The sequence below is a fragment of the Gobio gobio genome (genome assembly GCF_949357685.1).
Source record: "Gobio gobio genome assembly, chromosome: 14".
NCBI lineage: Eukaryota > Metazoa > Chordata > Actinopteri > Cypriniformes > Gobionidae > Gobio > Gobio gobio.
The window spans coordinates 35,310,095-35,327,210 of record NC_137107.1 but is presented as its reverse complement, the minus strand read 5'-3'; the positions used below and the strand labels follow the sequence as shown (position 1 = coordinate 35,327,210).

The 17,116-nt window shown below is 38.5% G+C and overlaps 1 protein-coding gene across 1 annotated transcript in view; it reads right to left on the bottom strand.

Annotated features, from left to right (window-relative positions):
• LOC307137581 (uncharacterized protein) overlaps positions 1–17,116 on the bottom strand; it is an 85,049-nt gene that overhangs the window by 41,418 nt on the left and 26,515 nt on the right. Inside the window, exons 5-7 of the mRNA XM_079835332.1 lie at positions 15,180–15,311; positions 14,891–14,971; positions 1,206–1,811 (exon numbers count right to left, since the gene is read on the bottom strand). Of these exons, the coding sequence (XP_079691458.1) occupies positions 1,206–1,811; positions 14,891–14,971; positions 15,180–15,311 (819 nt within the window). The remainder of the gene's footprint in view (positions 1–1,205; positions 1,812–14,890; positions 14,972–15,179; positions 15,312–17,116) is intronic.

The following is a 17,116-nucleotide window of genomic DNA, read 5'->3' as shown; positions in this document are numbered from 1 at the left end:
ATTCTCTTCTTTAATTTTTCCCTTTGTGCTTTCTGCATCAGACCTGGTTCTCCGGCTTTTGCAGATTGTGGCAGACGTTTCCTATTCTATTTATTGTGTAAAAAGCTGCATATGCCTCGTCTGACGTATCAGCTACAGCAATTGATTTCAGCTGGTGTGTCCATTTCCTTTTTAGACAGACTGGTTTCACATAATCTTTAATGTTAACAGAATGTGACATAAGACCAACAATTTCTGCAAGATACACCAATCAGGCATAAGGTGAAGACAACCTACTGTAGCTCAAATTGCAAATAAAAAGGTGTTGTCAGAATACACAGTGCATTGCAGTTCGTTGTGTATGGGGCTGCATAGCCGCAGACCAGTCAGGGTGCCCATGCTGACCCCTGTCCGCCGCCGAAAGTGCCAACATTGGGCATGTGAGCATCAGAACTGGACCACGGAGCAATAATAGAAGGTAGCCTGGTCTGATGAATCACATTTTCTTTTACATCACATGGATGGCCGGGTGCGTGTGCGTCGCTTACCTGGGGAACACATGGCACCAGGACGCACTATGGGAAGAAGGCAAGCCGGCGGAGGCAGTGTTCTGCTGGGAAACCTTGGGTTCTGCCATCCATGTGGATGTTTCTTTGACACGTACCACCTACCAAAGCATTGTTGCAGACCATGTACACCCTTTCATGTAAACCCTGTTGGCTGTGGCCTCTTTCAGCAGGATAATGTGCCCTGCCACAAAGCAAAAATGGTTCAGGAATGGTTTGAGGAGCACAACAATGAGTTTGAGGTGTTGACTTGGCCTCCAAATTCCCCAGATCTCAATCCAATCGAGCATCTGTGGGATGTGCTGAACAAACAAGTCCGATCCATGGAGGCCCCACCTCACAACTAACAGGACTTATAGGATCTGCAGCTAACATCTTGGTGCCAGATACCACAGCACACCTTCAGGGGTCTAGAGGAGTCCATGCCTCGACAGGTCAGGGCTGTTTTGGCAGCAAAAGGAGGACCAACATAATATTAGGAAGGTGGTCATAATATTGTGCCTGATCGGTTATTTAGTATTATTTATGCTCTATGATAGCATTTATTATTTTGAATCAGCTTTTTCATTCATTTTTCAAATTAGCAGTACTCATTATAATTGATTTTTTTTTTCATTTAGCAAAAATGATATACTGATATATAATGAAATGTATACTCACAGGCTCACCTCGGGGCCCCACAGGCCCCATGGGTCCCCGTTGGATGCGATACATATTCCCATCAGAGCCACGCACAAGGTCTCCATCCCTGCCTGCAAGTATAACTGGAGTCCTGGATGTTGTTCTTTCACTGTCTTTTGGGATGCCTTGCCAAGGAGTTGTGCTAACAGGAGCCTGTGTGGTGGCCCCCAGATCCTCCTTTAACAAGTTGGATTCTCGATCATCAGGACTGGAGGTGGTTTTTAGGTGTATTTCTCCACTAGATACAGTACTTCCGGTAGGTTTCTCGGGTTCCTGAACATCCAAGTTGATAATTGTGGTATCCACTGGTTTCTTTGGTGAAGGTTTGCCAGGTTTGTGCTTGTCAGTGGTGATGTTTTCATCTAGACGTTTAGATGTGGATTCTGGTTTTCCGTCACGACTGCCTGTGGTGTCGGTTGGAAAGGTTTTGGACGGTTTATCACCATTTTTAGACAAGAAGTTTTGGTCCACAAGGTCTGTATCTTCATCCACCTCAAACACATCACCTCGCCCCACAAGGACAGGACGTTTGGATCCAGTGGGCAGAGTACCATCACCCCGTATAATGCCACGTCTACGGAGACCCTATCAAACAAGAATTGCGTGCAAGCTATTATTCAATTGCATCTGGGAGCTATATTTTCAGTATAACATGATTAATGTAGATGTAATCACTTGTATTTCTTCATAATGTCAATTTACCATGAGAATGTTTATGTGATTTGATTAAAGCTGTAAGCTCCATTTTAACATGTGGTTGTGAAGTTGCTGCTGTTAACAGATGTTCAGGTAAATACGAGTGTGCAACAATTCCAGGAAGATAAACAACAATCATTTAAACTATTAAGCATCTTGTAGCAATCAGCAATTATCTACTGAGATCTGACATCATGTGAAGATCAGATGTGCGTGAGTTACATGCAAGGCTCACACATCTGTGCCACTCTGACAAGGCATCCTTCCATGTCTACATCACACTGGTTTTTAACTGGTAGTAAAAAAAAAAAAAAAAAGTGACAGTGACACAAAACACTCACATAAACAACATTCAATCATGCCAGTGACACACACACACACACACACACACACACACACACACAAAGATAGGCTACGTTTTGAGACAAAGTCAATAAGATTTGGAGAAAGAGACAAATATAAAAAACAACAAAGAATGATGGTCTGGATTCCATATGATCTGGCTTGGTTCTGAATGATGAGAAGGGAAATGAAAAACAGCCTCTCTCTGCGATGAAACACCCACATCACGGTGTCAAAGGCGGGGGATTGTTGCTGTATATCAAAATGACATCATACAAAATTGAAACATGTGTCCCTTTAAAGTCTGCTATGATCCTGTCTAGTTGCTTCATTTGCATGAAGTCTAGGCCAAGTGTTTTAGAAATGTGACTTTTGTAGGACGATATGACTGCTTCAGTTCTCTTGGTGGCATCTGCAAGTTTTACAAAAAGAGAAACACAAAAAGAGAGTTGGAGACGAGGGGGGGGGTGTATGATTACATGAATATATTCATAAATATAATATAACAAACGTGACATAAATCTTGCATACATAAATGGTCAAAAGTTTGGAAACATTACTATTTATTTTAGTTATGTTTTTGAAAGAAGTCTCTTCTGCTCATCAAGCCTGCATTTATTTGATACAAAATACAGAAATAAAACAGCAATATTGTGAAATATTATCAATATTATCAGAAATCATACTAATATGCTGATTTATTATCAATGTTTGAAACAGTTGTGCTGCTTAATTTGTTTTGGGAAATTGTGATTTTTTTCAGGATTCTTTGATAAATAAAAATACATTTAAAAAAAGAACAGCATTTACTTAAAATATAAATGTTTTTTAATAATATACACTACCGTTCAAAAGTTTGGGGTCAGTATTTTTCTTTTTTTGAAAGAAATTATACTTTTATTCAGCAAGGATGTGTTAAATAGATTTATATTGTTTGAAAAGATTTATATTTCGAATAAATGCTGTTCTTTTTAACTTTTTATTCATCAATGAATCCTGAAGTATTGCAGGTTCAAAGAAATATTAAGCTGCACAACAGTTTCCAACACTGATAATCACTGAGTATCAAATCAGCATTAGAATGATTCTGAAGAATCATGTGACACTGAAGACTGGAGTAATGGCTGATGAAAATGTAGCTTTGCATCACATAAATACATTATATTTTAAAGTATATTAAAATAGAAAACCATTTATTATACATTGTAAAATATTTCACAATATTGCTGTTTTTCCTGTATTTTTGATCAAATGAATGCAGGCTTGATGAGCATAAGAGACTTCTTTCAAAATCATTAAAATATAAAATGTTTCCAAACTTTTGACCAGTATAAATATTTTAATACGTGTTATTTTTTTATATAGTCAATGAATGATACGTCAACATGACATCCGACGTGGGTAAAATCAGACCCTCTGGTCTAATACTATGACTAACAATGGCTCTTTCTGTGGCCACAGCCTGATAAACCGACACTTGATCTCCACCTGGCTACGAAGGGCTGTCGTCCAGCTTATCTTCCTGCTGTTGGTCTGATATCCCTCTAATAGCCTGCCAAAGAGGGTCTGAACACTGACTCACATTAAGTGCCCAGTCACCCAGAAAAGAGAAACTTCCACTCCAGCTCTAGCTATAATAACACTTGGCCACTAGGGGGCTTTCTGTGAATAGGACCACCATGGAAACATACTTGTAACCTCACTGATGCCGTGCTTTGTCCTTAGATAGTAACCAGAGACCTTTTTTTGTTTCAAAAAGTTTGGAAATAGAGGCTGAATTTGATCACTGAAGTGGTTTTCTCCTCGTGGGTAATAAAACAAAGAGGGATTCGCACCATATATAGGGACAGAATAACAGAGACACCTAGCAACCATATAGCTACAACCCAGGATTGTGGTGGTGACTTTTACACAAGAAACCCCAGTACTCACATTGACTGTGCTGACAAATGGGGGAAATACAGAAGCTGGGACAAGATTAGGCAAAGATCTGTCTATAGGAGTAAGGCTATTGTGAGATAATCCAGATCAACGCTCACTTCAAGAATGAATGTTCCCAGAGCTGTCGCCGAGATGTGCACATGATGTACAACCCTGCTGCTATTTAAGCTCTGTTACAGAAACCTTCCCTGACCGAACAGTTTAGACAGATCAGTGAAAAGGGCCAGATGACAAGTCTGTAGGAGAGGTACTCCTAAAAAATAAAAGGGATATGCTTTTAGGCTTCAGAGACATTACTTACATACACGTCCACATGCCAGATAACTACCACTAGTGCTAAATGCAAGCATATGGGCAAAACGATTTTTGAAAAATCTAAAGAAACTTGCCTATTATCAAACTGCAGTTCTGAAAGGTGCACATTTGAATCTAATGCCTTGGTCTACAAAAAAGGGTCTAGTACACACAATCACGCACACACATAAGTCAGCACAAAAGGAGACTTGAAAGACGGCGCCTATCTGTAAATCTATCACAGAGACACAGGTATTTATGGGCAATGTCAAACCAGCCGTATCTTGCATATCGACTGATTTAACTACAGTGTCCCATAAAGCAAATGTCCTACATTGCTGGCATTGGAAACTACATTTAATATGTAGAAAAGTTGGTTAAATGAAGTAAGAAAACACCAATTAAAATCCGCAAAATAACTCAATTCATTCTCAGGCTCATCCATTGTTATATTGGTCTTGTCATAAAAGTGTTGCCACAGCTGTTGTTTTCCTGCTACCGAAAGTTTTTAAATACAGTGTCAGGCTGGAAATTCAGTTTAGCTCTATGCTTAATAATAATAAGAATAATAAAACAAATCCTATAAAGAACAGTGGTTATGATACAGTATGCTAAAATAAGCAGCACAAAAAGAAAACTGAAAAAATGAGAAGTGCAAAAAAAAAAAAAAATCAATATTGTAAAATACTGCAAAACCAATAAATGTCAATTATAGTCAAAATCTGCACCGTAACACTGGACATGAACCCAGCCTTCATGGTCGAACTAGCTTAGAGAAAACTATTTCCCTCATATAAACCAAAACCACTGTAACCTCTCACATCTGCAGCCAAACCACTGTCAGCCTTCGGGAGAGACGGACTAACACTTGATTACACGCATATGTCTTATTTTTCAACACAAATATTTTATACACATACTAAAAACCACCAAAAAAAAGCTTCATAAAGTGTTGGATTAGAGCACACCACCAAACCCACGTGTCAGGACAGGAGTAGTTAACGCATGATTTGTAAGACCAATTTTCCCAAACAAACACATTTCGGAAAGGTTTCCAGATTGAAGCCATACCTTAGGATTTTGATCCCTCTGACCTTGAGCTCCAAATCTCATTAAATCCAACAGAAACCATCCTAGCAAACACATCCAGATCCTCATGGTGGCACACACACGCACATTCACTCACATACATCGCCAACAACAAAAAATGCAGTGAAACTCACTCAAGACTAGTCAAATATGTGCAAAACACGCACACCCACAAAGTCTCAATCCACCCACATACACGCAGATTACATGCAGACACACACAAAATATCATAATCACAATGAGACACCTGTTTGGCTGTGTGGCCTTGGGGTAAATTGAGCGGGCGTATGTGCGAGCGTGCGCTCTTGTCTCTGTGAGTGGTTAAGAACGCTTGTAGTGTCCAGATACAAGTACTTACATGCTTGCTGAGGTTGATTAGAATTAAATGACAGAAACAATATGGTTTATACAATAACCTTCTGCTAATAGGGACAAATGGACCAATAGGAAACTCATACACTGCCCACATGCAGACACATTTTGGCATCATCTGACAGAATGAACCATTGGCAGAGTATCTTGACAGCTTGTTGAGATCCTGCTGATGTGAATTATGTGAAAAAGCAACTATCAGTGCTCTGAATCAAAGAGAAGACACTAAATCAAAGAGGATGCCGTCCACACTCTTCACCCACAAAGCAGAAAGCAATGTGAACTCTTCCTGGAGACAATCCACAGAGATCTGTCACAAGGGTCCTTCCCAAATAGCAGATAATTGCTTCCAGAAAATTCCAGTCAGTTCTGGATTTGTAGGACCTGATGAGTTTTGACAAGTCTATCTATCTATCTATCTATCTATCTATCTATCTATCTATCTATCTATCTATCTATCTATCTATCTATCTATCTATCTATCTATCTATCTATCTATCTATCTATCTATCTATCTATCTATCTATCTATCTATCTATCCATCCGTCCGTCCGTCCGTCCGTCCGTCCGTCCGTCCGTCCGTCCGTCCGTCCGTCCGTCCGTCCGTCCGTCCGTCCGTCCGTCCATCCATCCAACCATCTATCCATCCACTCTATCTATCTGTCCGTCAGTCCATCCGTCCATCCATCCATCCGTCCATCCATCCATCCATTTATCTATCTATCGCATCTATCCATCTACTGTATCTATCTATCCACCGTATCTATCTATCCACCATATCTATCTATCCATCTACCGCATCCATCCATCTACCGCATCCATCCATCCACTGCATCCATCCATTTATCCAACCATCCATTAACTTATTATATTGTTGTCAATGTACGCTTTTTCATATAATGCATTTTTTTGCACTGTAAAATAAAACCTTTAGCAATAATATTTTTTTCAGATAAATACCTTAATCCAAGTTTAGTATTTTGTTTCACCTTCATATTTAAAATATAAAAAAGTATAAAATATTTTCCTCATATTTTGATCGTTTAATTGAACTTGTAGGGTGATACAAAACAAATATCCCCTCCAGATCACTTTTGGCCATTATACACGCATGAAACACACATTATTTTGCAACACAAATATTTATATGCATACAAAAAACCCCATAACAAATTAAAGTGGAGCTTCATAAAGTATTGGATTAGCGCACACCACCAAACATGTAATTTTTAGATAGGAGTAGTCTATGCATGATTTGTACAGTACAATCTACCTTTTCTAGTACCAGGTTGGACCCCCTTTTGCTTTTAGAACTGCCTTATTTCTATGTGACATAGATTCAACAAGGTGCAAACATTCCTCAGAGATTTTGGTCCATATTGACAGCATCACACAGTTGCTGCAGATTTGTCAGGTGGACATCCTTGATGCAAATCTCCCGTTCCACCACATCCCAAAAGTGCTCTATTGGATTAAGATCTGTGACTGTGGAGGCCATTTGAGTATAGTGAACTCATTGTCTTGTTCAAGAAACCAGTTTGAGATGTTTTGAGCTTTGTGACATGGCATGTTGTCCTGCTGGATGTATACACTAGAAGATGGGTAAACTGTGGTCATAGAGGGATGGACATGGTCAGCAACAATACTCAGGTAGGCTGTGGCCCAAAATGTGCCAAGAAAATATCACCACACCATTACACCACCATCACCAGCCTGAACCCTTGATGTAAGGATGGATCCATGCTTCCATGTTGTTTACACCAAATTCTGACCCTACCATCTGACTGTCACAGCAGAAATAGTCAGACCAGGCAACAATTTTCCAATCTTCTATTGTCAAATTTTGGTGAGCCCATGTGAAGTGTAGTCTTAGTTTCCCGCTCTTAAAGTTGCCGGTGAGTGTATATCTATCAATCTACCTATCAGCAGTGTCTCGTGTCGAAGGCTGCATCTTCCAGAGGGTGCATTTGTCAGCCGTATACATCATTAAGTCTGCTTATTTCAGTAAACTGACCAATACATTCCAAAGTCATAAAGAAATCACAACAATTTACACTTCACTAGGAAAAACGGATTACTTTTCTGAAATAAGACATCCTTTATGATCATGCGGCCAACAAATGTGCCCTACAAAGGAAGCCTTCGAAATGAAACATCTATTGTTAGGTTTATGTTTGCATGTTCTATGTTCCAGCTTTTCGTCACGGTTACTCATTGATTGATTAGTTTCTATCTGTGCTTTGTTTTCCTCCTCAGTTAAACTGTGTATCTCCATTTTAAAGGGTTAGTTCACCCAAAAATGAAAATTCTGTCATTAATTACTTACCCTCATGTCGCTCGACACCCGTAAGACCTCCGTTCATCTTCGGAAGAGAAATGAAGATATTTTAGTGTAAATCTGATGGCTCTGGAAGGCCTCCATTGGCACAATGGAAAAGGACCCTTAAAAGGTACTAAAGACGTTGTTACAAAGTCCATCTCACTACAGTGGTTCTAAAATAACTTTATGAATCGGCGACAATGGTTTTTGTGCACAAAAAAACCCTAAATAACGACTTCCATAGTGATGACGATTTCAAAACAAGGCATCATGAAGTATTACACAAAAACTATTATCGCCGATTCATAAAGTTATTTTAGAACCACTGTAGTGAGATGGACTTTGTAACGACGTCTTTAGTACCTTTTAAGGGTCTTGAGAGTGTAACGTGCCATTGTGCCAATGGAGGCCTTTCAGAGCCATCAGATTTCAACTAAAATATCTTCATTTCTGTTCCAAAGATGAACGGAGGTCTTACGGGTGTCGAACGACATGAGGGTAAGTAATTAATGACAGAATTTTCATTTTTGGGTGAACTAACCCTTTAATTGTTCTTTGTCCGTTCTCGTTAGTAATATTGTGGTTTGCATCATCTACTGCATTTTCCAGTTGCTCCTGTGTTTTGTTTTTGATTTATTGTATTAAAGATACAGCTGCACCTAGATCCTGCCTCAACTCATCCTTGCTGCAACCCATGCTGACACTTATACATACATATATCAATCCAGCATATCTACCCACCCATCCATCTATCCATCTATCCATCTAGAAAGAAAGAAAGAAAGAAAGAATGAGAAAGAGTAATATTTAGGCATGATAAAGTCACTTTGCATTAACAGCATGTGATTTATTGTGGGTTTGGGGATGGACGGTACTAGATTACCCTCTCAGAACTGATAATTGCAGCCTGTGGAGTTGAGGTCTGTGACTGCCCGAGGACAGAGACACAGTGAGGAGGAGAGCAGGCGTGCTATAGACACCTGCACAATGACATATAATCATGGAGTTTTCAGTAAACCATCATACACACCAAAAAGGGAAAAAATGCCTTAACTTAATTAACAGTTTGCACAGCTGAGCTCTAAAAGGACAGATTGGCACATAATCACATGGTGTTGATATGCTTGTTTATTGTCATTGTGACATCCAAATGGGAAACAAGTTTTCATACATGTATAAATAGATATTAACTTAAATTACAAACACATTCATATTTGTTGGACTAAACAACTGACAGCTGGAAACAGATAAATCTGTAAAGATCAAACAGAACATTTTATGGGTGGAATATGGAGGCAATTGTTTTATTTGTGATAATCAAATGAAACGTCAAGTTGGGCGGACATAATAAAAAGTATGATCACACGAGAGAATCAACAAGAAGTATTAAATAATAACTGATTATATTGTAGTCAATGTATGCTTTTTCATATGAGCTTTTTAATGCATTTTTTGCACTGTAAAATAAAACCTTTAGCTGTCCTTAATTAAAACCTTAATTTTGTCAGATAAATACCTTAACCAAGTTTAGTGTTTTATTTTCCATTTATATTTAAAAAAGTTAATAGAATTCTATTTTCTAAAACCAACTTTGTATCAGGCTTTATTAACCGCTACATGAAACAATCAAGTCATAAATATACACCGATCAGGCATAACATTACGACTAATATTGTGTTGGTCCCCCTTTTACTGCCAAAATAGCCCTGACCTGTCGGGGCATGGACTCTACTAGACCCCTGAAGGTGTGCTGTGGTATATGGCACCAAGATGTTAGCAGCAGATCCTTTAAGTCCTGTGGTGGAGCCTCCATGGATTGGACTTGTTTGTTCAGCACATCCCACAGATGCTCGATTGGATTGAGATCTGGGGAATTTGGAGGTCAAGTCAACACCTCAAAATCGTTGCGCTCCTCAACACATTCCTGAAGCATTTTTGCTTTGTGGCAGGGTGCATTATCCTGCTGAAAGAGGCTACAGCCACCAAGGAATACCGTTTGGTCTGCAACAATGCTTAGATAGGTGGTACATGTCAAAGTAACATCCACATGGATGGCAGGAACCAAGGTTTCCCCATCAGAACATTGCCCAAAGCATCACACTGCATCTACCGGCTTGCCTTCTTCCCATAGTCCATCCTGGCGCCATGTGTTCCCCAGGTAAGCAACGCACACAGGGTCAGCATGGGCACCCTGACTGGTCTGCGGCTATGCAGCCCCATACGCAACAAACTGCGATGCACTGTGTATTCTGACACCTTTCTATCAGAACCAGCATTAACTTCTTGAGCAATTTGAGCTACAGTAGCTCATCTGTTTGATCGGACCACACGGGCCAGCCTTCGCTCCCCACGTGCATCAATGATCCTTGGCCGCCCATGACCCTGTCGCCGGTTCACAATTGTTCCTTCCTTGGATCACTTTTAATAGATACTGACCACTGCAGACCGGGAACACCCCACATGAGCTGCAGTTTTGGAGATGCTCTGACCCAGTCGTCTAGCCATCACAATTTGGCCCTTGTCAAACTCGCTCAAATCCTTACGCTTGCCCATTTTTCCTGCTTCTAACACATCAAATTTGAGGACAAAATGTTCACTTGCTGCCTAATATATCCCATCCACTAACAGGTGCTGTGTGTGAGATAATCAGTGTTATTCACTTCACCGGTCATAATGTTATGCATGATCGGTTTATTTATGCTATTCAGATTTTGAAGTAAATTACTTCATCCCATTAGTGAAATCCTACACTATAATGATCTTATCTTATCGGACCTGTCTGAAAGAGACACTTCTCAGTTTAATGCGTTGATGTAGCATCTACTGTAATCTGCCAAGAGGGATTTTTTTATCTTGAGACATGGAAATGGCATGCACTGCAAAATACATAAAGAAAAGAGACATGAAAACACCTTATTGCTTCAATTACTACTAAGATGACAGATGTGTTCATAGGCTCATAACTCTTAAATAGTTTTTTTTTTTTTATCCAAGGTTGCACGGCAACTGATCTATGAGCTCACCTTACCTCAGCATGTGCGGCAGTATGTGCGTGTAAACATCTTTGTAGAGTCTTGCTGATCAAAAAGTGAGGCAAGAGGCTTTGGAAGGACACAAAAAAAAGGAACCTACAACACCGTTCAAAAGTTCAGGGTCGGTAAGATTTATGTTTTTGCAAGAAGTCTCTTATAACAAGGCTGCTTTAATTATTATGAAAAATACTGCAAAAACAGTAATATTGAGATATATTACCAGGGCTTGACATTTAGCCTTTTCATGTGCTTGTCCTTCGGACAAGTAACTCGGTCACTTACACTAAATTAATGCAGAATCATTCTCGCGTTTTGGTGACTCCCTAGTTATTTTTTGTTATTGACGTTTTAAGTAAAATTCACTTTCACTTGCCCCGGACAAGCAGACAAGCGTTAATGTCAAGCCCTGTATTAAATTTAAAAGAATGGCTTTCTATTTTTTATATATTTGAAAATTGTTTTTATTCTTTTGAAGTTGAAATGACTCCAGTCTTCAGTGTCACATAATCCTTCAGAAATCATTATCAACGTAGAAAACCTGAAAAGTTGTGCTATTTAATGTTTTTGTGGATACTGTTAAACACTTTTTTTGTAACATAAAATGTCTTTACTGTCACTCTTGACTATATGTAACGCATCCTTGCTGAATAAAAAGTATTCATTTCTATTTTTTTTTTATCTTTCGGACCTCAAATCTCTACATTGAGAAATAAATCACTAAAACAAAGAACTAGAGGTCAAGTGTCTAAATGACTCAACTAACTGTGATATAACAACTTAGGGCTAATTTGTTATATCATAGTTAGTTGAGTCGTTTAGACTTAACTTTGTTCCAATCCATGCCTGCTCAAGAACCATTAATATTAACATTTTGAGCAGAGAATGACAGATGACAGAATGGTCAAAATGCACTCAGCCTAACTTTCGACCTTTTCCCTGATATCAGGAAGAAGAGGTGAGGAAATTAGCAGCTCAGGTTCTTTGTAAACAACGATCTTGTATAAATAGTGTTTTCCATAGTGTTCCATAGTGTTTTGTTTAAGGATAGCTGGCATTGTTTCATGCATGTCCATACTTTTGTTCATGAACAAATAAACCACCTTTAAACACAGATCACAGACAGAGCGAGTTCAAAAGGCACGTTTGGAGATGTTGAATCCTTTACAGCCTGTCTGAGTAATTTTGACACTTCCCTAGAGGAGTACGCCATCCAATTCAAACCTAATTTTAGAGCAGAGCAAATCAATTACAGGCTTGTGCCAACCCCTGCCAAACGAAACCCACAGAAAGAACAAGTCTATTTCTAAACACACTAACACCACTTTTAAACATGCACACTGCCCCTGTAGACTGAGCAGAACAACCCAAAACAAATAAACTGAATCAGACAGACACAAACAGATATGCATTATAAACTCTGGCAATCACACGTCGCCCAGTGGGTCAAACAAACATGTACTATAACATTTACACATAAAACCTAATTTCTCTGTGCCAGACCTTGAGCCATGGTACTTATTTAAGTGGGTTGCATTCCCTCTCTTCTCTCACTTAAATTGGCAAAAAGCTTAAATAATAATAATAATAATAGTTTGAGGTCTCATTCATATAACAGTACTGGACAGTGGACAAGGTATACACATATATACCACACACATAGATCAAAATATATATATATATATTGGTCATCTAACCCAAAAATATGCATACATACACATATCCAACTAAACATATATGACTTGGGCCTCAAAGCTGTGACATTGGAAATGAGTGACAAGCTAATCTAGCGATTACCTTTGCCCCCTGACCTCCTGTTGGGTTAAAGAGATCAAAGAAAACCATAAGTTTCCCATTAATCCATCCAGGAAACTAGCAAACCAAAAATGGCGGAGGCATCAAAGCGAAACACCACAACAAAAAGTTCACAGTCAAGAGGTTACGCCACAAGAGAGACTGAAACTAGAGAGATAAAACAGGTTATTTAAAGAAAATCTGGTATTCTTTAGTCTTTGAAATCCTCAACCTTTTTGACATTACAAAATGGAGTCCAGGTGATTGATTGAGGCAATAAATATGTTTTAAACATGCTATGCTACAGTCTCACCGAAAGAAACATTTGGTTTTAAATCAGAGGAAATATGGAGTCCATCAATATTTATATCTGCAGTTTCTAAACTTAATTCAAAGCCCACAATGGCCATGAATCCACAGCTCACAGCAGCCAAACACACACGGACTGACTCGGCTGCTGTAGCTCAACTACACCACACACCACCTTTGGCTTGAGAGAAGACAGAGGAGATTTGGAAAGCCTGTTTGGGTTTGATATGTGATTACAGGTTCACAGTATGTTTGAAGACTTTCATTTGTTTTCATCAGGAATGTTTTTTTTGGTTTTGTACACATAAAAACCACTGACAGGAGAATAAATTAAACCTTAAATGACTTTCTGTCTGACAGGAGAGTTTATACAAATACAGCTTCTTAAAAGGTGTAAAATAAGATTATTAATGGTAATATAAACTGACGATTCACATGCAATGCTTTAGACTACAATTTCAAGCAGTTATATTCACATCAAACATGCAATCAAAATATGAGTCATAAAACGAAATGCTCTTCAGTACTTCTTGTGAGTAAAAACAACCCTATGGAGGTAACTATGGAAATCAACGCAACACTTTTTGCATAAAAAAAAAAATCTAAATTTTGCATGCATAATTACAAGTAACTAATCCTAAACAAAACGCTAACACTATAGTAAGTACATGTAGTTAATCAATATTACTCAGTACTTATTTGAGTAAGTACAATGTAACAACATCACCTTAAAGTAAAGTGTAACCATCAACTCTTGCCGAGATGTGTATACTGTTTAAATCACAAAAAAGCAGGACATGATGTGGCCAAAGCAGATAGGACTGAGCAATTCCTTATCCAATTCATTTATAAAACTGCAGGAGAATACCGATATCAATACATTTTATAGTACTTTTAGGTTGTTTGATCTTTTGCTAGATAATTGAATGGCTGGTTTAGACAGATACAGGTTACTTCACCCAAAATTCTGTCATCAAAATTAATTCATATTGCTGCAAAGCCGTTTTTTCATCTTTCATGGAACACACAAGGCGCCACACTGCAGATTGTCCAAAGTGCTCTCGTTCATAATGGGAACTGAGGCTGTTGAGCTCTCAGAATAACCAAAAAGCAACATAAATGTGGCATAAAAGTGGTTTATGAGACTTGTTCACTATATTCCTTTTCCTACATAATGTTCTGAAGCTGTATGACAACAGACTGAAAACTCATTCCGTTCAAATATGGCTTCAGAAGACTTGTAACACAACACAAAAGCATAAAACACTTTTATGATGCTTCTTCGTCATTTTGAAGTGTGACAGTCCTCTTTTTTGTGGTATAGAAAAGATCACTCTGGACATTGTGCATTACCTCTTCTTGTGTGTTTCACAGAAAGTCATACAGGTTTGAAATGACATTAGAATGAATAAATGATACAATTTACGTAATTTACTACATATACAGTAAAGATGAAAAATAACAGTATTGATACTTACAGTCAGTCTTGCACGAATAGAGTCATTGTCCTTTGCTGACACTAATAAGTCTTCCAGGTCATTTGAGGACAGCAAAATTTCCTGATCAGAGAATTAGAAAAGATACAGACAGAAAAGATATAGAAGAATATTGAAGTAAAAAAAAAAAATGCATTGCAGTGGCACACAATTACAAATACTACAGTATTTTGGCACAAATTCATCTGTCAGTTGGTAGAAACTAGCCTGATTTGAAAGATTTCAACATGGGCAGGTTATATGCATTCCCTGTACAGTATGGCTCACTCACCTCTTCAGTGTCTATGCGAGGAGAGCGAGGTGGTTTGTGTCCGGTTCCGCCACACTGGGGTTGGAAAACAGCACACTGATCTCGAGCTGCATCTGGTTCTCCCATCAGAAATGCCACCTGCATCAAATCACCCTGAAGAAACAAGGCGAATTAAACAATTACACCTATACGGAATCATACACAACTCATATGGTCACAAGGTGTATGCTTAGACACACAAACACATAAGTATGCACACTTATTTACAGTTTTCACTAGAAACCATTACATAAAAAATAGCAGATTATTTATTTCAATTATTCAGCAATGTCAGATATGAATACAACAGATATGAGCTTAGATGTCAAATGATATAATGATCACGAAGTGTTACCATTGAAGTCAAGACATTTCCTAAAATGCTAACTCTCACCATGTTACCCCATGACTGAGTTCAGTGTGTAAGTATGTAAATGGGATGTATGGACTCTATGATGTAATTCTCTGAGACTCAGCCTATATGTCATGCTGTATTAACTTTCCCTGTCTAACAAAACTAAAAAAGGGCATTTAACTCGTGCACAGCTGTCTAAACTATACTCCTGAGCCCTACCCCCATTAAAAGGTTTTTCAACACAACTTAACATACAGTAAATCCATTTCAAAAGAATTTGTTTTTTTCCCCTCAACCTGACTTGGGTCTCTTGTTCTGAAATGTTATAATCTATATTCTATGGCCATGTACACACTCCAGCTAAATACAGTTTACATCTCCTGTCGTAACTTTACTTTGGTCAATTACAGCTAATGCCAAACAAATTAAACTGGCATCTAAGCTGGAACATATGTTTCTTGTTCACAGCGGAGACACGTTTAGGGTAGTAGAAGTGACTCTTTTACTCCGTACACAATATATGATCGCAAATAAATATGGCTGTCAGTATGAACAATGCTTGAATGGATTGTTTTAAGATTGTTTAACAGATTTAAGACTAGGATACCTGCACTACAGGGAAAAGATCAAGTTTATAACTATTTTAATTGAACAAAAGCATTCATTAAAGATGCTGTATGTAAGAATGACAGCTAGTGGTTGAAATGGGTACTGAAGTCCAAATTCAAAATATTGTTTGCCCCGCCCCCTCCTCCTCTAACTCGACGCTCATGCGGGTTGCCAGTTTGAATCCACACAAAAGGAACGAGCGGGATTGACAGTGGAAGGCGAGAAAAAACGTACACAATGTAAGTTGATGAGTTGATTTATCAATTATTTTAATGTGCTTTTTTTATTTTTAAATGGATGCCAAGGCTTTTTAGGTTGATCTGCGATCTCTGACCCAGTTTGTTTGCTGGTTTCCATGGCAGCAATATGCTGTGTTTTCCGCCAACTGGCAACCTGTGGTGTCAAAATACTATTAGGTAAACATTACTATTGCGTAATGTCTCAAAACAAAAACAGACATTACGACTCGGAACGCACTTTTCAGAGAAACTTAGCATGTTTCCTAAATATCTGCAAACATATTATGCTATTTTTATGCTTTAGTACTTTCAAATATGTACATACAGCACCTTTAACTCTTTCCCCACTAAACATTTTCCGTTATTTGTGAGAAAACGCTTCCCTGCCAAACACAGAATTTTCTGTGTTTTCACTGTTATACGCTAGTGGGCACTATTACGCATCTTCTGAATGAGTACCGGATCTCCTGATCAAAACTCAGACGAAGAAGTTGCAAAAAAAAACAAGTGATCGTATGTAAGCAGATGCATATGTAAAATGTGAAAACGTGATCATCAACATTAAACATTATATATATCAAAACTGCCTAGCGTTACTGAATGAAATGTCGACCCAGAACGAGCTATAGGACTGTGCAAGCAGTAAAGGGTGTTGATGGACTTGATATACTCCATCTGTGTTTGATCATCACTCTGAATCTGATCTGGATGTACTC